The sequence below is a fragment of the Mercenaria mercenaria genome, chromosome 8 (assembly GCF_021730395.1).
Source record: "Mercenaria mercenaria strain notata chromosome 8, MADL_Memer_1, whole genome shotgun sequence".
NCBI lineage: Eukaryota > Metazoa > Mollusca > Bivalvia > Venerida > Veneridae > Mercenaria > Mercenaria mercenaria.
This window is the reverse complement of record NC_069368.1, coordinates 78,948,267-78,972,450: the sequence shown is the minus strand read 5'-3', so window position 1 is coordinate 78,972,450 and position 24,184 is coordinate 78,948,267. Positions and strand designations below refer to the sequence as shown.

Below are 24,184 nucleotides of genomic sequence, written 5' to 3'. Positions count from 1 at the left end.
ACTCACTGGAAATCAAATGGTCTACTAACTGACCACCAAACAACCGTCAGAAAATGAGCAAAACTATACACCCCTTCTTCTTCGAAGCGAGTAATAAAAATAAAGAGATTTTGTGTAACAAAACTAGCAGAGTTACATTAGTAGTTTAAGGTCATGCAGATTAATAAACCAACCAGGATATAATAATGGGTGAGATGTTTAGACTCTAAAATGTTCACTGCTTATGCAGTTGTTGTTTTAGATATTATAATATTTATAACCACTGCCAAGACAGGGTTCTTCAGGAGACAGTAGAGTAAGGCACTGTGCGTACTATTCTGATAACCTGTCATAACAATTGAGCAAGCCTAGGAAAATCTATGCTCATACCATAATGCCATATTCCAAAGTTTGAACAAAATCTGAACTCATGGTGATCTTGATAGTGCATTATCCAAGTCTGCAGATGTCTATTATGTGCTTGCACTGACTGACAGGGCCCTAGCTAAACTTGATTTTAGAACTGTGTTCAGGGCCCTAGCTAAACTTGATTTTAGAATTGTGTTTACATTAATTTACCTTCACATATTTCCTGTTGTCCGGGCTCAAATCCTGCATTACAGGTGCACGTAAAGCTGCCCACAGAGTTGGTGCATGTTCCATTTCCACACATATCTCGAGTCTCACATTCATCATGGTCTGAAATTGTACAGAAAAATAATTTCATGAAATGGCCCACATACTTTAAACTTTCAACATTTCATGTATTACTACCCAGAGATCCACACTCTTGGTCTAAATAGTTACATCTTACATGACAAATGGTCTTTGTGTCACTGTGGTTCCCATATTCTGCAGTTTATTTGTATTTATAAGTTTAACTCACTTGGCCACAAAAAAAAATGACATTTAATTACTTTCAAAATGTCTTCATAATTCCTTAGTCTTTGAAAAAATCAATATTTCTCTGACATATTCCTGATAAATGGCAATTTGAATAAACTTTTATACCATTTATGTATACTTCTAGTTCACGCTTTGTGTTGAACCGCTGATTTTTCTAACTTTACTTTCTGAACGCAATATTTAATGCCCTAAAATGTTTTGTTTTTGCTAGATGACATCATTAAATATAAAGTACCATAAGTTCACAAAAAAAACAAGAGGACCATGATGGTCCTGAATCGCTCACCTGTCCCAACATGAACTGAGTATGATGTCATTTTTTCTATTATTTGACATAGTGACCTAGTTTTTTGAGCTCATGTGACCTAGTTCTGAACCTGACCTAGATATCATCAAGATATAAATTCTGACCAATTTTCATGAAGATCCATTGAAAAATATGGCCTCTAGAGAGGTCACAAGGTTTTCCTATTATTTTACATAATGACCTAGTTTTTAAAGGCAAGTGACCCAGTTTTGTACTTGACCTAGATATCATCAAGGTGAACATTCTCACCAATTTTCATGAAGATCTCATGAAAAATATGGCCTCCAGAGAGGTCACAAGGTTTTTCTATTTTTAAATCTACTGACCTAGTTTTTGACCACACGTGACCCAGTTTCAAAACTGGCCTAGATATCATCAAGGTGAACATTCTCACCAATTTTCTTGAAGATCCATTGAAAAATATGGCCTACAGAGGTCAAAAGGTTTTTCTATGTTTAAACCTAGTGACCTAGTTTTTGACCGGTTGACCTGGTTTCAATTTGACCTAGATATCATCAAGATGAACATTCAGACCAACTTTCATACAGACCCATAAAAAAATATGGCCTCTAGAGTGGTCACAAGGTTTTTCTATTATTTGACCTATGACCTAGTTTTGACCGCATGGACCCAGTTTCAAACTTGACCTAGATATTATCAAGATAAACATTCTGACCAATTTTCATGCAGATCCTATGAAAAATATGACCTCTAGAGAGGTCAAAAGATTTTTCTATTATTTGACCTACTGACCTAGTTTTGGACTGGGCGTGACCCATTTTCAAATTTAATCTAGATATCATCAAGATGAACATTCTGACCAATTTTCATGCAGATCCCATGAAAAATATGACCTCTAGAGAGGTCACAACGATTTTCTATTATTTGACATACTGACCTAGTTTTTGACTGGAGTTGACCCAGTTTCAACTTTGACCTAGATATCATCAAGATGAACATTCTGATCAATATTCATGAAGATCCCATGAAAAATACGGTCTCTACAGAGGTCAAAAGGTTTTTCTATTATTTGACCTACTGACCTAGTTTTGGACCAAATGTGACCCAGTTTCGAATCTGACCTAGATATCATCAAGATGAACATTCTGACCAATTTTCATGAAGATCCCATGAAAAACATGACCTCTAGAGAGGTCACAAGGATTTTCTATTATTTGACCTACTGACCTAGTTTTTGACCGTATTTGATCCAGTTTCGAACTTGACCTAGATATCATCAAGATGAACATTCTCACCAATTTTCATGAAGATCCATTGAAAAATATGGCCTCTAGAGAGGTCACAAGGTTTTTCTATTTTTCTGCGACGCCGTCTAAATTCGTTTTTGTTACCTATGCCACGTGACTTCAGTTAGCAAATCAAACTACTTGATAACGCATTATAGATAATTTATAAAAATGGAAAGATTTATGAAAACACTCTGCCTGATAGAGTGTCAATTTCTTTCACTCTGTTGATGTGCTACCTGAGTGAAATGTAGACAAAGCGTTTATCCAAAACGACGCCTGTTCACAGTTTAAAGCTAACTTTGGCTCAGTATATTTAGCAAGAATTTGGATATATTCAAAATGATAAGTAAGTTTAATAAATATGAAAAAAAAAGTTCAAATACCAACATATATCAAATAAAGAAAGAGCTGAAACGGTCTGCATATCACATGAATAAGGGTGTGATAAGAGTCTTTTATGTAGAGAAGTGCACTTTGAAAGATTTTCCTTGTCACAATTGTTGTCTGTATATGAAAATGTTTCTTGCTTTTGTGACTTATTCAGATTGCATATTAAAATGAGTACTTGTTTGCTTTGATATATTTGTTATAAATTCTTTCTTTAGTATATGGTATGCAAATATTGAACTCAGTTGTAATCTGTTTTATTATATATATGCTATATGATGACTGAATCTCATTACACTGAAATGAAGGTACGCTGCATACAGTTTATCTTTGCTTATGAAACAGAAATATTGAAATAATTACAATTGTATGTTTTGCTTGACCTTCACTTTTTAATAGGTGTGACGTCATTGTCCGAAGTTTCATGAATAGCGAATATGCATTTGTTAAAGCGGGATCAGTTGGCCTATTTTAGAAATAAATAAAAATAATAAATAAAAAAATCCTTTAATTGATTTTTTCTCATGTATTCTAATCAAACTTGATTTGTAGCATCTTTATTAGGCTCGCAGCCAACTTTGTTCAGCTGGGACATTTAACCCCTTTTTAGGGCTGCTAGAGCTAAAACAGAAAGCCTTTATACAGCGTCTCATGAACAGCTTGGTGGATCTTTGTATATTTGGGTTTTGGAGCATCATTATAAGGTCCTCTTCCAAATAATTTATATGGGAACTTGGGCCCCTATTAGGGCCCACTATAGCTAAAAGTAGATATGCCTTTCTTCGCCATTAACCATTTAAAATGTAATGATTTTTATCAAACTCGATGTGTAACAATATCGTAAGGTCTCTTGCTATTTTGTTACAAATGGGGTGGGGCCCAAATTAGCTAAAAATATAAACTTTTTTTTAAATGACCTATTCTCTTTGAACCGCTTCATGAATCTTCATCAAACTACTGCTGTAATTATTCGTCTAAGGAGAAACGAAACAAAAATTGAAACCCCTACGAAACCTTTGCAAAAAATTTAAAAGAGAACCATTTAAATTGTTAAAGTGCGGTGTTTAGTTTTGCAAAATGTAAGACGAAAGATGAATGTTAGATGAAAAATTCATAAACTTCTTTCCTTACTACAATTCGCTGACCATCATTTTTAAAGATATTTCTTGTTAGACCTACTGACCTAGTTTTTGACCGCACGTGACCCAGTTTTGAACTTAACCTTGATATCATCAAGGTAAACATTCTGACCAACTTTCATAAAGATCCCATGAAAAATGTAACCTCTAGAGTGGTCACAAGCAAAAGTTTACACACGCACGGACGACGGACGCTGCGCGATCACAAAAGCTCACCTTGTCACTATGTGACAGGTGAGCTAAAAATTAGTAACTCAAATACTGCTGCAATAAAGCTTTAAACTCATATGAGCCATGCCATGAGAAAACCAACATAGTGGGTATGCGACCAGCATGGATCCAGACCAGCCTGCGCATCTGCGCAGTCTGGTCAGGATCCATGCTGTTCGCTAACAGTTTCTGTAATTGCAAAAGGCTTTGAAAGCGAAAAGCATGGATCCTGACCAGACTGCGCAGATGCACAGGCTGGTCTGGATCCATGCTGGTCACAAACCCACTATGTTGGTTTTCTCATGGCACGGCTCATATCAAGACAAACTAGCAAAATGTTTGACCAACTTACCAACACAGATACGACCAGTAGAATCTAGACCATAGCCAGGTAAACATTCACATCTATATGAGCCATCTGTATTCACACATTTACCATTCAAACATAACTCGGGATCCAACATACATTCATTCAAATCTGAAAAATGACAAGCAAAGTGTACGCCTTGTGTTTCTAGTGTCATTTTTGATATAAATGACAAAAGGACATGTCCAGCAAATGGAGTATAAAACTTATATTTATTCAAGATAATACAGTTTATTCTTCTGGCAAACTGCTCTGAGAATTAACCCTTATCATGCTGGACACAGACTGATTCTACCTTTGCGACCACTGTAGATCATGATCAGACACATCTGTGCAGTCTGATTAAGATATGCACTGTTCGCTATTCAGTATCTTTTTGGTAAGCACCCCTTTAGACAGTAAATGGTACTTTCCAAATTGAAAGATGGACAAGTTCATTATAGAAATTAGCAGGGTAAGGGTTAAATCTGTTAATGTTCTTTGCTTGTTGAGTCGGACTCAAAATTCGTGACCAGGGATTTCCATATCGTTACGGGTAATAAAGAATCATTGATTTGTTATGAGCTGTCAGCAGAGCTTGGGATTTTACCGCAGATACAATCTGTTCAAACCAAAGATGAGTATGAAGGACTTACTAAGGAATACTCGCAAGTTTTCACTGGGTTAGGTCTCACAAACTATTTGTCTAAGTTCATAGATGGCTATTCAGTCGTAACGGAACCATTACGATGACTTACACATCAGGATGTAAAATTCGAATGGAATGACGAACAGGAAAAAACGTTCACTTCACTAAAAGAGGCATTGACTAGTGACAAAGTCATGACGTACTTTGACCCGAGGAAAGAAACTGAACTCTGGGTAGACGGCAGCCCAGTAGTCTGTTCTGGAATACTTATTCAGAAAGGAAACATAGTGTCGTATGGAAGCAAAGCTTACAATTCAGTACAAGCGCGCTATTCGCAAACAGAGAGAGAAGCTTTAAGTGGTGTTATCATGATTCAACATTTTTATTTGTACTTATTCGGCAAGCAATTCAAATTGATAACGGATCATGTTGCACTTCAATCAATCTTCAACAACGTAAGAATATACAGTCACCAAGATTTTGAACGTTGGCGTTTGAAGTTTGTTAACGTATGATTTTTCCCGACTATTTATAGACCAGGTAAATTTAATGATCTCAGATTATCTTTCCAGACATCCGCACATGAGACACGCGACCAAACAGTAGCCCAACAATATATCAGTTTTATCACTGATAAAACTTTGCTAGATGCATTGAAGCTATCAGACGTAGCAAAAGCTACTAAATCAGACTGTGTATTAAGTTGTGTCAAGAATGCAATAGAAACAAATGACTGGAAAAATCAGAATGCCAATCCGATGAAAGTTTTCGGTTATACGAAAATTTAAACAAGAATCAAGAACTTGCAGTTGCATATACCGATGAAGGATATGTGTTGTTACGGGGTACACAGCTTTGTATACTGGAAACTTTGCAAAAACGAACAGTGTTACTTTCGCACGAGGGTCACCAAGGCCAATCAAAGTGCAAAGGATTACTTCGGGAATATTGTTGGTTCCCGCATATGGATAAAATGGTTGAAGAAGCTGCAAATCATGCAATGTGTGCCAAGCTGCATCACCAGGATGTACTCCAGATCCGATCAAACCAACACCTCTGCCACGAGATAGTTTTTCTGAAGTTCAGTTGTGACTTCTGTGGACCATTCCCCGAAGGGTACCTGTTTTAAAAGTAATATGCGATTAGAGTCGTTTTCCAATAGTTGAGAGAGTCGGTCAACATCTGCAGAAACTGTCATACTGCGTTTGGAATCATATTTCGATATTTGGAAAACCAGACGTATTTAGAACGGACAAAGGACCTCCATTTCAGAGTCGTGCTTTCAGAGAAAATGCTGGTAAGTCGGGATTCAAGCATAAACGAATTACTTCATTGCACCCCAAGGTTTAAAGCATAGTCGAGCGATTCATGGAAACCTTTGCAAAAATCAGTCAAAACCGCAATAGCATCAGGTCAAGATTATAAGAGAGTGCTGAATAGATATCTAATGAATTTTCACAATTCGCCACAATCTTCAACACAAAAAGCTCCTTGTGAATAAATGTACAATCAGAAAGTAAAAACGAAATTACCATCAATGACATTTGAAAAGCAAGACACAGATGTTCGTGACAGGGACAGTCTGTCAAAATCGAAAAACAAAATTTATGCGGACAAAATCAGAAGGGCACAGCCAAGTGCATTGAAAATTGGAGACCGTGTGTTACTTAAACTGGAACAACGTAACAAATTTGAGACAGTGTTTGACCCTACACCTGGCATTGTCATTGCTAGGAAAGGTTCAGTGCTAACAATCAGGCATAGAGGAAAGGAAATTACACGAGACGTGTCAAAGTTCAGGGTAGTTCAAGGTGGTCATGAGCCGGCGCAGACGAAACCTGCAGATACTGCATTTGCACCACGTCAAAGGTCGCAAAGGAAACGACGACCGCCTATACCTTTTGTCAATGAATAATTGGATAAATAAGTGACATCATTTCACATGTTTCAGTGCACAGGATTAGTCACCTAGCTAAGTGTTGTGTGGGCCATAATAATGCCCATTTGCTACCATAGCAGTGTAGTCATTTTATATTCGCTTGCTGGATTTATTATTCTTGGAAAAAATGATCAGTGTGTGAAAATATTATGTTACTCTTGGGAATTATTACTTGTTTGTTTCACAATTACATTTATAATTAGTTCTTGGGCGGTAGAACTCAAAACTTAATTTATAATTTTGATAAAAATAACAGTTGATTGTACACATTTAGGGTTTAGAGATAAAACCTGAAACTGTTAGATAACGACGGAACATTCCGAGGACTTTCCCAGGATATTTCAATTTACAGTGACATTTTAAAAGCAGATGCTCTATAAACTGATTCTGTTGATAACAAGGGTTAATGAACTTTGCTCAAAAAAGAGGAGATATTATGATAATAGACTTGCTAACTAGCTTATTTCATTAGAACAGAATTTTCATGTTTTGAGTATATATTTGAACTTTGATTATTTTAAACAATTTATGTATTCTGATTATTAATCTAAAGGTAAAGGAGAATGTAGTAAGCAAGTCTACAAGACAGATTAAGCTCCACTTATGATATCATATTTCATTATTGTTTCTGTATGTAAGATATATACATATTCCTATAGAGAGAGTGTGAGTTTATACTGTCGATGCAACACACATATTAAATATATAAACCATCCTTCGGGTCTTGTTCCGTTTGTGTGTCAATAAGCCATCTCAATAGATCAACACATATATATATTACAATAACGATATATATTACAGGCTGCCCAAGGAATATTCTTCTTCAGTTTGGTTGATATCTAGATGAGTCGTTTAAGGAGGTGTCATTTGAAGGAAAGTTTGGACTGCCATATTAACATACTGTAAACGGCCACAATAGCTGTGACCACAAGCAATCTGTTCTCCAGTGAGCTAAAACATTTATGAAGCACTGTATCGGAATGAAGTCTTACCTTCATCTCCACTTGGACCCTTCCCTCTTCCCATATCATCACACAAGTCTTCAAAACCAGCTGTAAATAAACAGCACAAATTCATTCAATTTATTAGAATTTAAAAATGTATGTATACAAAGTAAAATTCATGCATCTCTGAATAGAAAGAGCTTATTTGGAAAAACAGACACTGAAGAATAACTCATTTCTTAGCTGAAGTATACCAGTAATATTTCAGCATTATAGAAATTGCACTATGGATTGGCATATTGAGTTGTTTAATTTATGGCCTGGGCAATCATATTATACCTGCTTACAAACGAAATAATGAAATATAATATGGTGAAACAAAGTGGTTCTGAGGTAGGACACCAGAAAGTTGGATCACTCACTCCTCCTACTAAAAATACTAATATTCTTTAACAGTCCAATGTATGGTTGCTTTACAGCTGGCATCCCACCTCCCCACCCCCTACCCACACACATCAACAAGAGGACCATGATGGTCCTGAATCGCTCACCTTTTCCCACATGATCCAGTTTTGAGTATGACGTCGTTTTTTCTATTATTTGACATAGTGACCTAGTTTTTGAGCTCATGTGACCCAGGTTTGAACTTGACCTAGATATTATCAAGATAAAAATTCTGACCAATTTTCATGAAGATCCATTGAAAAATATGGTCTCTAGAGAGGTCACAAGGTTTTTCTATTATTTGACCTATTGCCCTAGTTTTTTAAGGCACGTGACCCAGTTTCAAACTTGATCTAGATATCATCAAGGTGAACATTCTGACCAATTTTCATGAAGATCCATTCAAGGGTATGGCCTCTAGAGAGGTCACAAGGCTTTTCTATTTCAAGACCTACTGACCTAGTTTTTGATCGCAGTTGACCCAGTTTCGAACTTGACCTAGATATCATTAAGATAAACATTCAGACCAACTTTCATACAAATTCCATGAAAAATATGGCCTCTAGAGAGGTCACAACGTTTTTTCATTATTTGACCTACTGACCTACTTTTTGAGGGCACGTGACCAACTTTCGAATTTGACCTAGATATCATCAAGATGAACATTCTGACCAATTTTTATGGAGATCCATTCACAAGTATGGCCTCTAGAGAGGTCACAAGGTTTTTCTATTTTTAGACCTACTGACCTAGTTTTTAACCGCACATGACCCTGTTTTGAACTTGACCTAGATATCATCAAGATGAACATTCAAACCAACTTTCATGCAGATCCCATGGAAAATATGGCCTGTAGAGAGGTCACAAGGTTTTTCTATTATTTGACCTACTGACCTAGTTTTTGACGGCATGTGACCCACTTTAGAACTTGACTCAGATATCATCAAGGTGAACATTCTGACCAATTTTCATGAAGATTTCATGAAATATATGGCCTCTAGAGAGGTCACAAGGTTTTTCTATTTTTAGATCTACTGACCTAGTTTTTGACCGCACATGACCCAGTTTCGAACTTGACCTAAATATCATCAAGATGAACATTCAGACCAACTTTCCTACAGATCCCATGAAAAATATGGCCTTTGGAGAGGTCACAAGGTTTTTCTATTATTTGACCTACTGACCTAGTTTTTGAAGGCACGTGACCCAGTTTCGAACTTGACCTAGATATCATCAAGGTGAACGTTCTGACAAATTTTCATGAAGATCTTGTGAAATATATGGCCTCTAGAAAGGTCACAAGGTTTTTCTATTTTAAGACCTACTGACCTAGTTTTTGACCGCAGGTGACCCAGTTTCGAACCTGGCCTAGATATCATCAAGTTGAACATTCTGACCAATTTTCATGAAGATCTTGTGAAACATATGGCCTCTAGAGAGGTCACAAGGTTTTTCTATTTTTAGACCTACTGACCTAGTTTTTGACCGTATGTGACCCAGTTTCGAACCTGACCTAGATATCATCAAGGTGAACATTCTGACCAATTTTCATGAAGATCCATTGAAAATTATGGCCTCTAGAGAGGTCACAAGGTTTTTCTATTTTCAGATCTACTGACCTAGTTTTTGATGGCACATGACCCAGTTTCGAACTTGACCTAGAATTTACCAAGATGAACATTCTGACCCATTTTCATAAAGATCCCATGAAAAATGTGACCTCTAGAGATGTCACAAGGAAAAGGTTACGCACGCACGGACGAATGCACGGACGACAGACACCGCACGATCACAAAAGCTCACCTTGTCACTTTGTGACAGGTGAGCTAAAAACAGATCTTCATCCGCATGATACTCCACACAATCATATATGAATATACAGCAGGGTATTTTCCGTATCTTTCACTATCCTCTCATTAAATATCACTTTGTCTAACATTCTTCTGCAAAAGTAACACAATGTCATGTGCCTCTACAAATATACATAATATACCCATATACTGTTATTATTACCTTCTCCTTTGATAGGACAAACCTCACAGAACTCAGAGCCAATATGTGACCATGCTGCACCAGTCGTACAGCAGCACTGATACTTTGTCATGTTGACAGGAATAGGGTCCTGGCACAGACCCCTCTCAAACACCCGGTAACAATTTCCTCGTCGTAAATCTGAAAAGACATTCCAGAAAATAATTACCCTAAATAAAGAAGTTAATATCACAGTGTTGCTGATAATAATCTGGTTGGATAATATTCATAGTTGTTTTCTTTAATCTGAAAATCACAATTAGCATGATTCCTGAATTTCACACAGTCGTGAATATTAATGTGTGTATTATCTCCAAAACTATTCCTGCCTGATAGACATGAATTCTATTCAATCAGAGACTATAAAATGTGCAATAATAGTAATGAAAAGGATAATTAATCTGAAATATTAACCAGAGAGGTTGCTGGTATAAATGTTGTCAAGAAATACACAAGGATATTTTTTGTACCTAAAATTAATGTATATTAAACCACAGTGCTCATACAATCTATATGATTTACAATTCAACGCATAGAAGGAAGCATTTCCTACAATAAACTTAATTTGAAACAAAAAATAAAACCCAGAATGTATTACCAATACAGCTTCTTCCATCTTCTGAGAGGACATATCCTGAAGGGCACTGACATCTGAAAGTGCCTTCCTCATTTATACATCTACCGTTAGAACATACTCCAGGTATTGTACGACACTCATTCACATCTGAAAATATTTCATGATTTCATGATTCTTTTCTATAGGAGGCTAAACATATTCTTACCAAGTGACTGAAGTAGACCTCTCAAACATCAGTAAGCATTTCAAGTAGACTTTACAGGTACCTGACTGATCTACTTAATTCAAACTGCTCTGAAAGCGTTCAAAATTAAGTGCCATTTAACAAATTAGAGCCTACACATCTATTAACAGACGTAAGGTAGCAATGTAATTTCCAACAAACTTTTTATCATAGCCGTTTCAAATGTGGCTTAATTAAGATATGTCATACCTCTGCAAGATTCACCATTAGATGTCAATGTATATCCATCAAAACAGGTACACTGGTAGGAGCCATCATTGTTTGTACAAAATCCGTTTCTACATATACCTGAGATCTCAGAACACTCGTCTATATCTGTAAAACACACATATTATGTAAAGTTATTCAATAACCTAAAACACAGGTAACAATATTATGCACCTTTCAGCACTTCATACAGCAGAGCAGCTTTCTACATTGAGTGTTCATTTTCATTTAATTTCATTACACCATATTATACTTGAACTGTTAACAAAACTGCTAAACTGTCACAATATAAGCCCATCACAGAAAATTACTTTTGACCAATAAAACACTTCCTGAGTATACCAGTTGTCACTTTTTTTCAATTTTGGCTAGTTCAAATGCCATAATTCCAGAGTGACAAAACCTATCTAGCTGGTTATATATCAAACTTGGCAAACTTGGTAAAGATAATATGCCCATAAACATTCTGACAAAGTTTTGTGAACATTGGACAAGAACTGCTTAAGTTATAAAGCTGACACCATCACATTTTACAGTTTTTCAAGGAAGACAGGGACTAACACGCTGACAATGAAACTTGTCTGCAATATTATGCCCATTGTCACCAAGTTTGGTGAACACTGGATAAGTACTACTCAAGTAAGAGAGGGAACACTGTTAATTTTCAAATTTTACGTAATTCAAACTCCATAGACTTGAAGGATACAGCTGCTTATCAAACTTGGAAAGACTATTATGCACATAAACATTGTGACCAAGTTTGGTGAACATTGGATAAGAACTGCTCAAGTAAGTGATTGGACAATTTAAATTTATGGATGATACTTGCCCGCCAACAGACACAGCTGGCTATAAAAATGGAACAAGAGATGCTTTTGAGAAAAGCGCATGTCTCCCACAACTGCCCCTATGAAAAATGTTTAGTGTCTCTAGATGGCTTAGATGAGTGGATCCAATTAGATGGTCTGGACGAGTGGATCCAATCAGTAATTCAAGGGCCATAAATCAAAAAAGCCTGGGCGGATTTGGCTAGTTATCAAACTTGGCTAAGGTCTTATGGCCAAACACATTTTTTTCAAGTTTGGTGAAGATCGGATGAGAAATGTTCGACTTGGAGAGCGGACAAGAGTAAAAAGGCAGATTTTTCAGTAATTCAAGGGCCGTAACTCCAAAATGCCTGGACCGATTGGCTAGTTATCGAACTTGGCCGAGGTCTCATGGTCAAACACATTTTGTTCAAGTTTGGTGAAGATCGGATGAGAAATGTTCAACTTAGGGTGCGGACAAGAGTAATAAGGCAGATTTTTCAATAATTCAAGGGCCGTAACTCCAAAATGCCTGGACCAATTTGGCTAGTTATCGAACTTGGCTGAGGTCTCATGGTCAAACACATTTTGTTCAAGTTTGGTGAGGATTGGATGAGAAATATTTGAATTAGAGTGTGGACAAAAGTAAAAAGGCCGATTTTTTGGTAATTCAAGGGCCATAACTCCAAGACACCTGGACCGATTTGGCTAGTTATCGAACTTGGTCGAGCTCTTATGGTCAAACACATTTTGTTCAAGTTTGGTGAAAACTGGATGAGAAATGTTCGACTTAGAGTGCGGACAAGCTTTGTGACACACAGACAGACAGAAACACACACACACAGACTGGAGTAAATCAATATGTCTCCCACACCACTGTGTGGTGGGAGACATAATTATCTAACTTTATGAAAGCTGTATGAGAAAACCCCACAAATTTCTGCTTTTTTGCTTTCTCAAAAATGTTTTCACAAGATTTCTGGACTGATGTTTAAACATAAAGTCACTAAGAGTCAAAGACAAATTGTTGACACTAATTCCTAGATAACAATTTTCGCAGTCTTTGTAAGGGAAATCATCAAGTAATGGACAAAAGTTATGTTTATTACATGGTAGAATGTATCTTGGTTCTGGCTTGTAGCTGCTTAACCAAATTTAACTTAATTCTGAAATAATGTTAGGAAACGGTAAAAATTGTTAGACACTAAAAGATTATAGAACTAGTCCTATGTAGCCTAACTATGTATAACTATTCATAACTGACCTCTACAATTCATCCTGTCTGAAGAATGTGTATACCCTGGCAAACATTCACACAGAAAACTGCCTTGTGTGTTCAAGCAACGTGCATTCATACATATACCTATGTAATTCTCACATTCATCTATATCTAAAACATAAAGTAGACACATGAAAGTATATGTACAGTTCTTTACAGTAAATTAAATCAAATAACTATTTGTCAATGAATTTGGCAACTAGCATGAAAAGGAATTCTTCATAAAAGAAATGTTTTTAACTGCCTAATAACAAAATACAGTTAAAACTAAGTATCCCAAACACCAAGGTATAGAGTGTTTTACTTTGTGAGAACTGAAATTTGACTTAAAATGGTATTTGTACATGTGTTTTCAGGAAAGAACTTGAAAACATCTTAGAGACAGCCAGAATTTTGAGATAAACAAGTTTGAGATACTGAGTTTCAACTGTATATCATAACTAAAAATTGAAGACATAGTTTGTTGATTATAAAGTCATCTTCACTGCAGATCTGTGGCTTAATGAGAACTCTTGTAAAAATTTCTTTAAATTTCATTTTGCTAAAAGAAGTCAGTCAGGTAGGCAGTTGACTAGAAAGTTAATGTCCATGTAGAACAAACTGTAGAGAAGAAATGAAGTTTAAGCAGAAAAATTACATGGATTTTAGGAAAACAAGAATCACAGTTAGTAGTGTAGTGAAAGACATGTTTGAAGTTTTGCAGTAAAACAACATTAGGTACGTTAAAGTTAATATGTTTGACATAAGCAATGTTACCTTCACAATCCTGATTAACTGACAGTTTGAATCCTGGGTTACAGTGACATTCGTAACTTCCAATCTTGTTCTCACATGTACCATTCCTACATAATCCTGGCTGTAACGTACACTCGTCTACATCTGAAATACATTTACTGTTTGAATGAATACCTACTGTACTTTTACAAAACAGTCTATACCAATTCATATTGTAGATTACATTTTTCAATGAATCAATGAAATAATAGAGTGAAATATATCTAGTAAATTCACAGTGAAAAATATGCAATATATTTTTAGCTGTAACAGAACTACAAACTGGATATAATTTAGTTAAAACATGAAATAAACAGAATCTGTGTCTGCTTTTACATATGAGACCAACATATCATTCACTTGTGACTACCATATCTTACATTTTCACAAGGCATAGTGAAGATATTTCATCATTTGTTCTCCCACTGAAGGATATTTCAATTTTACACTGAAACAATCTAATTTCCTCTATATAATGACTGCAATCGATTGATTAGCTGTTCCTTTAAGTAAGAGACTTTTTTTGTGATTTTAATAATTAATTAATGGATTATCTAAATGTATTATGCAGAAAAATCTGGAATTTGTTAAGACAATGTTTTTCTAGGAATATATCAAATTTACAAAACTGCAATTACCTTTTCTCTTTACTAGAATTAGTCTCAATGTGGCTATGGGTGTGAAATATTTAAAAAAAAGGAAAAATTAGAGCTAACCTAAACAAGCATTTCTGGAAGATGCAAGTCGGAAACCCTGCTTGCAACGACAACTGAAACTACCATCTAGGTTGACACAGTCTCCGTTTGTACATATACCAGCCACTTCCTCACACTCATCTATATCTGTAATAAAACATAACATCGCTGGTTACAGACGGTGAAAAGACTCGCTTTCATTACATGTTTTTCAGTGAATAATCGAAATATTACAGTGAAATATATCTAGTATTTTCATAGTGAAAAATATCAAATAATTTTTTCACTGGTAAGAAACTATAAAATGTAAAAATTTAGTCAAACAAGTAAATTCGATGAATTGGTATCCCCCGCCGAAAGGGTTTGTGGTGAGGAATGGCAAAAAAATATATCCGGCAAAAAGTTAAGGATGTTAATAAGAAGCAAATAATTTCATTAGTCAAAATCAATTTAACAGAAAACAAATGTTTAATAAAAGAGTACATAATAAATGTATGATACTTTGATCCTGACTAAAGAAATTATTTTGAATGGGATATGCTTACTGTAGTAAGCTTAGCTTTTAAAATCAAATGCAGTTAATTGAAATGTGAGCTTGAAGTTTAACTGGAACGAAATATTGTCTTTGAGTGGTTTGGCACCAGGTGTTGCTGTTTAACATGTACATTTGAACTTAAAAGAACAGATGTTCTTAAGAGAACACAGGTAAGATATCTTGAACATGGCTGAGGACAAGGTTTGTGTAGTCACAACTTAATATATTTATTTTTTTAGGGTGTGGGGGTGCGGGGGAACGGGAGAGGAAACAAAATTTCACATGTCGATAATAAATATTGATGGAAAATTAAAAATGGAAAAAAAAAAAAGGTAAAAGGGTGAAGTTGGGGGGGGCAGAGGATGCATGATCAGTGGTGGGCATGACTGGGTGGAGGAGTGAGGTGGGGGAATGGTACAACTTGCATGTTGATAAATAATCATGGAAGGTTTGAAACAAATCTAAAGTAAGAAATGAAAAAAAATATATTTTTTTCTGGGTGGGGGGGGAGGGGGGCTGTGAGGGGGAGGGGGGGTGACAAGGCAAGATTTGTTATGTACAAATATGTGGATTTTTAGAAAATTAAAGGGCAATAACTCTAGTTACAAAAGAAACCCGTTCGAAATTGTGTGTGCACAACCAAATAATAGTGCTCTAAATTCTGTTAAAGTTTCATAGTTCAAGTCAAATATATCAAAAGTTATGATGCAGAAATTGCCATATCTATAGATCTATAGCACCCTATATAGTTAAGGTTTAGGAGTATATCACCAAAACACAGAAATATTTTATAAACGAACAACATCGTTACCAATATTTTACCTGACCATTACATGTTCTGTCGTACTGTCCCGTACTGAAAATATTCTGAAAAAGTTGTCCCCCTTTGAAAATGAATGCCCTTTGTAAAGAAATAAAAATAAACAATCGCTGAAAACTGTGTTCCACCTACCGGTAGTTATGTGAAATTTCAACACTCGCACGCTATTACAAATGCATCAAATATATCAAAAATTATGACGCAGAAATTGCCATATTTATAGTTATTAGTACCCTATATAGTTAACACTAGAACTTTCTAAGGGCCATAACTCTGGTGTTACTTGGGCAATCTGACTGAAACTTGACGGGCCACAAGAACTCATAGTGGTGAACATGTATATGAAGTTTTAAATAAATATTCCCAACCATTTCCTAGATATGGCTCCGGACGGAAGGACAGACGGACGGACAATGCCAAAACTATATCCCTCCAACTTTCGTCGGGGGATAAAAAGGAAATAAAGAGAAAATCTGTATGTTTTACATGTAAGATCAAACTAGAGCTATCACTAAAGGTGATGAATGTACCCCCCGCATGCACTGACACAGTACATTGCAATTTGAAGCACACAAGATTGCATAATTATGTGGACTGTATGTATATAGACTGTATGTATACAGTATAGTAACAAAAAACAAAGTCCCATAACTATGCAGAATATTTATCTAAAAGAATGTAACATGCACCATGCACAACTAGGGTTGGTACTGATCACTTGTGTGAAGTTTCATTAAATTGTGTGCAAGGGTTTGGTAGATTAGGCACGCACAAGATTGCATATGCAGACTGTATGTACATAGTATGTTAACAAGAAACTGTACAATTTTTGTCGCTGAAAGAACCTAACATGCCCCATGCACAACTACTGTTGTTACTGATCACTTGTGTGAAGTTTCATTAAATTGTGTCAAGGGGATGAGGAGAGATGGTGCACACAAGATTGTGTCTATGTATATAGTATAGTAACAAAAATAAAGTCCCATAACTCTGCAAAATTTTTTTCTAAAAGAACCTAACATGCCCCATGCACAACTACTGTTGGTACTGATCAGTTGTGTGAAGTTTCATTAAATTGTGTCAAGGGGATGAGGAGAGATGGTGCACACAAGATTGTGTCTATGTATATAGTATAATAACAAAAAAACAAAGTCCCATAACTCTGCAAAATTTTTTTCTAAAAGAACCTAACATGCCCCATGCACAACTACTGTTGGTACTGATCACTTGTGTGAAGTTTCATTAAATTCTGTCAAGGGGATAAGGAGAGATGGTGCGCACAAGATTGCGTCTACGGACAGACGGACAGACAGACCGACAGACGGACAGACGGACAGACAGACAGACAGACAACCTGAAACCAGTATACCCCCCCCCTTACAACTTTGTTGTCGGGGGGTACAAATATCTTTCACTCATAAACACCATATCTTACATTTTCACTCATGGCTATGCCACTCATGAAAATTGCATTTGTAGTTCACTCATGAAACATATTTCAATCTTACACTGAAACAAACAAATATCCTCTATATCTTTGCAAAATTTCTGCAACTGAAATTAATTTCTTTGAAATTGTTTTCATAGTTTTTATTTCTTTTTAAATTTAATTTTTCAACAAAAAAACTTTCTGGAAGAATATTTTTCATGCAGTTATGGTGAAATTCAAGCAGTTATTTTTTTTTCAAAATTCAAGTACTTTTTCATTTTTTATTAGGATTTTTAGTCATTTCTAAGGAGGTTTGGCAGACTAGTATTTGCAAGGTTTATGTGAATCCTGTAAACCAAATGAAACCTCCTGAATTGCCAAGCTTTGAAAATCTGTGTGAAGAATAAAGGTAAAGTTCCTACCTGAACATCTTCTTCCACTTGCTGAGAGTTTATACCCTGGAATACAGTCACACCTGTAGCTGCCCACTGTATTTATACACACAGCATTTCCTTGGCACGGATTTCTTCTACTTCTACACTCATCCACATCTAAAAGACAAACAGCATATACATGTATATGTTTCATACAGCAGTTGATATTTCATTCTTGTATAGATATGGACATGTTTTGGACAAAGAAGCATCTGCAGTGTCAAAAATAAAGACTCTAGCTATTCCAACAAATCTTGTAAATGTACACTTGCAGAAATGGCAACTTAAAACAAGTGGACCATGATGGTCCTGAATCGCTCACCTGTCCCCACATGACCCAGTTTTGAACTGAGTAGGACGTCGTTTTTTCTATTATTTGACATAGTGACCTAGTTTTAGAGCTCATGTGACCCAGTTTTGAACTTGACCTAGACATCATCAAGATAAAAATTCTGACCAATTTTCATGAAGATCATTTGAAAAATATGGCCTCTAAAGAGGTCACAAGGTTTTTCTATTATTTGACCTAATCACCTAGTTTTTGACCGAACGTGACCAAGTTTCGAACTTGACCTAGATATCATCAAGGTGAACATTCTCAACAATTTTCATGAAGATCTCATGAAAAGTATGGCCTCTAGAGAGATCACAAGGTTTTTCTATTATTTGACCTAATGACCTAGTTTTTGACCGCACCTGACCCTGTTTCAAACTTGACCTAGATATCATCAAGATGAACATTCTCACCAATTTTCATGAAGATCTCCTGAACAGTATGGCCTCTAAAGAGGTCACAAGGTTTTCTATTTTTAGACCTACTGACCTAGTTTTTGAATGCATGTGACCCACTTTCGAACTTGACCTAGATATCATCAAGATGAACATTCAGACCAATTTTCATGAGGATCCATTGAAAAATATGGCCTCTAGAGAGGTCACAAGGTTTTTCTATTATTAGGCCTACTGACCTAGTTTTTGACCATACGTGACCCACTTTCAAATCTGACCTAGATATCATCAAGGTGAATATTCAGACCAATTTTCATGAAGATCCATTGAAAAATATGGCCTCTGGGGAGGTCAAAAGGATTTTCTATTTTTAGACCTTCTGACCTAGTTTTAAACCGCACATGACCCACTTTCAAATTTGAACTAGATATCATCAAGATGAACATTCTGACCAATTTTCATGAAGATCCATTGAAAAATATGGCCTCTAGGGAGGTCACAAAGTTTTTCTACTTTTAGACCTAATGACCTAGTTTTTGACCGCATGTGACCCACTTTCAAACTTGCCCTAGATATCATCAATGTAAATATTCTGACTAATTTTCATGAAGATCCATTGAAAAATATGGTCTCTAGAGAGATCACAAGGTTTTTCTATTTTTAGACCTACTGACCTAGTTTTTAACCGCACATGACCCAGTTTCGAACTTGACTTAGATATCATCAAGGCCAACATTCTGACCAATTTTCATGAAGATCGATTGAAAAATATGGCCTCTAGGGAGGTCACAAGAATTTTCTATTTTTAAACCTACTGACCTAGTTTTGGACAGCACATAACCCAGTTTCAAACTTGACCTAGATATCATCAAGATGAACATTCTGACCAATTTTCATGAAGATCCATTGAAAAATATGGCCTCTAGGGAGGTCACAAGGTTTTTCTATTTTTAGATCTACTGACCTAGTTTTGGACCGCACTTGACCCAGTTTCGAACTTGACCTAGATATCATCAAGATGAACATTCTGACGAACTTTCATAAAGATATCATGAAAAATGTGACCTCTAGAGTGGTCACAAGCAAAAGTTTACGCACGCACGCACGGATGACGGACGCCACACGATCACAAAAGCTCACCTTGTCACTTTGTGAAAGGTGAGCTAAAAATGAAATTATAATCTAAAAGTTTACTGAACAATTTTTAGCAGGCTCCAGTTTCTTTAGATAGAGAATCTCTTTTATAATTATGCATACTTGATAAAAATCTCAATCTCAAAGGAACAAGTGTTTTTTAAAAGAGCTCTACAACTTGCAATGTTTGAATAGCTACCATCACACTGCTTGCTGTGTTCACACAGGTATCACTCTTACACTGAAGGACAAAGATTCTAGGATACACATTAACAAAAACACCACCTTGTGGGTGCAGACGCTCATTGTCTCTTTTTTTGTCTCTGTATAACATTTTCTAAGTCCGAAAGGGGCCATAATTCTTGCAAAAAGCAGGATGTGGATGTTTCTTGCTGTAAAGAGTCAACTTTTGATTGTGAACAAGTGTTGCAAGTTTTAAAGCAATAGCTTTGATAGTTTAGGAGAAAACCTAAACGTAAAACATAACCAGGCAACGCCGATCAAGTGATGACAATAACTCTCTTTTTTTTTTTTCCAAAAAATCAGATGAGCTAAAAAGTATAAAAAACATTTTCTGAAAACTGTGGTAAGTGAAGACCTACCATCACATCTTTTGCTGATCCTGTTATAGACAAATCCCTGTCCACATTCACACAGATACCCCTCCCCTGTGTCTGTATCTATACAGCGACCATTCTCACACAGGAACTGATATATAGCACACTCATTTGTGTCCTCTGTAGGAAAATATATAGTTATGGCCAAAAAGATATAAAACATGAAAAGCTTTTACTTTCCAAAGCAAATTTACTCTAGCATATTTAACTAAGACCAATCATCGCCAGGAACATGCAGAGCTAAGCCACAATGTCTTCTCTTCATCAGGAGATAACTTTTATGAATTAAAAACGATTTATCCCTTAAATTACATACCACATATAATATGCTGTCAGTGTCAACATAATACCCTTTTACAAACAAATAGGAGTCATCATATGAAATGAGACTACCGGTATGTTCGAAAAATTAATTTTTTTAGGATTTTGAAGACATCTTAAATCTATAAGAATCTTTGGGTACACATCGTGGGTTCATCATCACACCACTGCATTTGAATAAAGGTAGACAATATTTTCATGATCTACCGCCCACATGTAAATATTTCCCTAACTGTATTAATCATCATAATAAATTTTACCCCTATTTCTCAATAATGTATTTTCACAAAACAGTCGCTTTCAACATATGATACAATCATATGATATGATATTTGACTGCAACAAGTATAAAAGGCAACATATACTGAAACAATATTTACCTCTGATAGGTAATGGTTTACACAGTTCCAAGTATTCACCTGAAAAATACAACTCAACATCAGAACTTCGATTATAAGTGTCAAAGGAATACTGTTGTAACAGAACATATATTTTACATGCATGATAATCTGGTGAAAAATAATCAGCTCAGTTGAACCTCTGGCACATTTTGCCAATATTTTTAGTTTGTTAACATTACAGGTAAAATGTTTCAGCCAATCAGAGATGTTTCGCTGCAAATCTTTGCCAACCAATCAAAATTGGCCTTGAAAAGCATGAACATATCCTTTTCAATATCCACATAGAATTATGAGGAATATAGTTATTGCTTGAGGTAAAGTTCTAAACATCCAATTTGAGGAATTAATCTTTATTAATCACAGTATCGTCTTAATTCATTGTAAGCAAGTATTTTTCTAAGGTATTTGTTTAAATTTCAATTTGGCATGCCGAATAATGGCGAAAATTGATTGGATATATCCATTCCCGGTTGTAATTACAAGTGCCCATGCTTGCCAGATAAACAAAAGAAATAAATCAGACATTCATCTCAGGATTTTGATGAACCTCTTGACCTATGAAAATGCTGGAATAAAAACCGAAAATTCTTTTTACTATTCTATCTAAAATATTCTCAATTCCATCTACTTGTTTCCTACATCAAAAAAAAAAAGATATAAACAACAGGAAGCTCGCTAAAAGAAAGTAAAAATAATTTGTTTATACTTACGGGAGTTCTTCACAGGACATGGCTCACATGGTGTCCCCCAACCCTGACCAATGCTATCTTTACAGCAACACTGTCTCTTGGTCACCTGAGACGATAACTCATGCTCACATCTGGGAGGATAGCCTCGGCTGGTACCGTTGAACACTGCTGCATAGCATATATCCTTCCTCATATCTGTAAAAGTTTGTAACAGGCATTTAAAGATCAGATTTAACATTTAAAATGATGAAGATTACAAGACCTGAAGACTTGGAATCCCTTCAAATCAAAATTAAAAGTTCCATTGTGCTTTCAGCTTCATGTGAAAAAGATAGAGCAGCTGTCTAACAGAAGAAAATACTTGATCACATGGTTAGAAAGGAAGCACATTAAATGTTGCACGTGAACTTATACTATCAAAGCCATGAATGGAGATTATAATAAAGGATTGATTCAATAAAACTTTTACCTTAATCAAAGAATGAAACCTATGATGAATATAAGTGATAACAATTACAAAAGAAAAAATGTGGCAGCCACTATGACCTTTTAATGAATAATTCTCATCTTCTTCCCCTATTCTGTAAAACCAGTGCAAATGCTGTCTAGTTTACAGTGTTTGAGGAAGGTGGGAATATTATCATTAATCTCATTACTTCCAGCCCACTTCCCACAACACCCTGCCTATTTCCTATGAAACCTTGCCCTTTCTTATGACATCTCATCGCCTTCCCAATCCTAAAGCTCTTGCCATACTAAGCCAGTAAGGCAGGTTGAAAAACATTTTTATACATAATGACAGAAAAGTCAATGTGACAAACTTGTAAAGAAACAGAATACAGTACCCATGCATCCTTCTCCAGGCATTGGCATATAACCATCAGGACAGAGACAAGAGAAGTTACCAGGGCTGTTCACACATCTACCTGGGTCACAAAAGTCTGGGAACTCTGCACACTCATCTATGTCTGTAGAAAAATAGCAAAAATACATAATCAAGAGGCATGTTGCATATAGCTATCCCACCACAGAATGAAATACATGTATTTTGTGTTAAAGGTGGCCAAGAGGAGGAAATACACTGAAATAATGAATTCCATGCATATTGATTAGAGAAGAAAAGAATGTTATCAACTATGGTGTTCAGTTCCAGTATATACACATTGCAGTCCTTTAAGTCTTTACCACACTTGTAAAGTTTTAATTAATTCCTATCTAAAATTTCAAGTAAATTTACTAAATCCAGATAATTCAAGGAGTAAGAAAAGTAGAGTCAAGGTTCTTGTATACTTTACTTCTTCTCAATGTCCTCTTGTCATTGTAAAAAAGTTTTTAAGATATGTTCCAGACAAAGTTTAAGGAGGAGGACAGCAACACTCAGCTATTCAACAGCCTAGTCAGTTAATGAGCTATGTTACAAGCAAGGAGTTTTATTTCAATAATCTTAAGGTGCACCTTTCATATGTTAATGAGGGAAAGATGAAGCAATAAAATCATATTAAGTGTAAATAAAAACAATGCTTCTTAAAAAGATGAAACAATAAAATCATATTAAGTGTAAATAAAAACAATGCTTCTTAATTTTCAATGCTTCATTTATTTGTAAGACATGAAGTTATAGATATATCAAGAGCTGACAGTCACTTACCTATACATTCAAGTATATCCTCATCCAGTCTGTAGCCATCAGGACATATACATGTGTAACTTCCAAATGTGTTCAAACATTCTCCATTCTTACACACACCAATAAAATCCCTACACTCATCAATATCTGGAGAAACAATAATAATCATTTTCTGTAAGACATAATGATTATCATTCAAATGAAGATAATTGAGCCGCACCATGAGAAAACCAACATAGTGCGTTTGCGACCAGCATGGATCCAGACCATCCTGCCCATCCGCGCAGTCTGGTCAGGATCCATGCTGTTCACTTTCAAAGCCTATTGGAATTAGA

General features: G+C 35.7%; 1 protein-coding gene across 4 annotated transcripts in view; it reads right to left on the bottom strand.

The window, feature by feature from the left end:
• LOC123523264 (fibrillin-2-like) overlaps nt 1-24,184 on the bottom strand; it is a 92,614-nt gene that overhangs the window by 19,565 nt on the left and 48,865 nt on the right. For all 4 annotated transcript variants that reach the window (XM_053550246.1, XM_053550247.1, XM_053550249.1 and 1 more), the window contains 15 exons: nt 23,871-23,996; nt 23,068-23,190; nt 22,244-22,417; nt 21,513-21,551; nt 20,797-20,931; nt 18,320-18,448; nt 15,135-15,260; nt 14,401-14,523; nt 13,630-13,755; nt 11,542-11,667; nt 11,130-11,255; nt 10,514-10,672; nt 8,105-8,164; nt 4,531-4,656; nt 559-678 (listed from right to left, as the gene is read on the bottom strand). In XM_053550246.1, the coding sequence (XP_053406221.1) occupies nt 559-678; nt 4,531-4,656; nt 8,105-8,164; nt 10,514-10,672; nt 11,130-11,255; nt 11,542-11,667; nt 13,630-13,755; nt 14,401-14,523; nt 15,135-15,260; nt 18,320-18,448; nt 20,797-20,931; nt 21,513-21,551; nt 22,244-22,417; nt 23,068-23,190; nt 23,871-23,996 (1,818 nt within the window). The remainder of the gene's footprint in view (nt 1-558; nt 679-4,530; nt 4,657-8,104; nt 8,165-10,513; nt 10,673-11,129; nt 11,256-11,541; nt 11,668-13,629; nt 13,756-14,400; nt 14,524-15,134; nt 15,261-18,319; nt 18,449-20,796; nt 20,932-21,512; nt 21,552-22,243; nt 22,418-23,067; nt 23,191-23,870; nt 23,997-24,184) is intronic.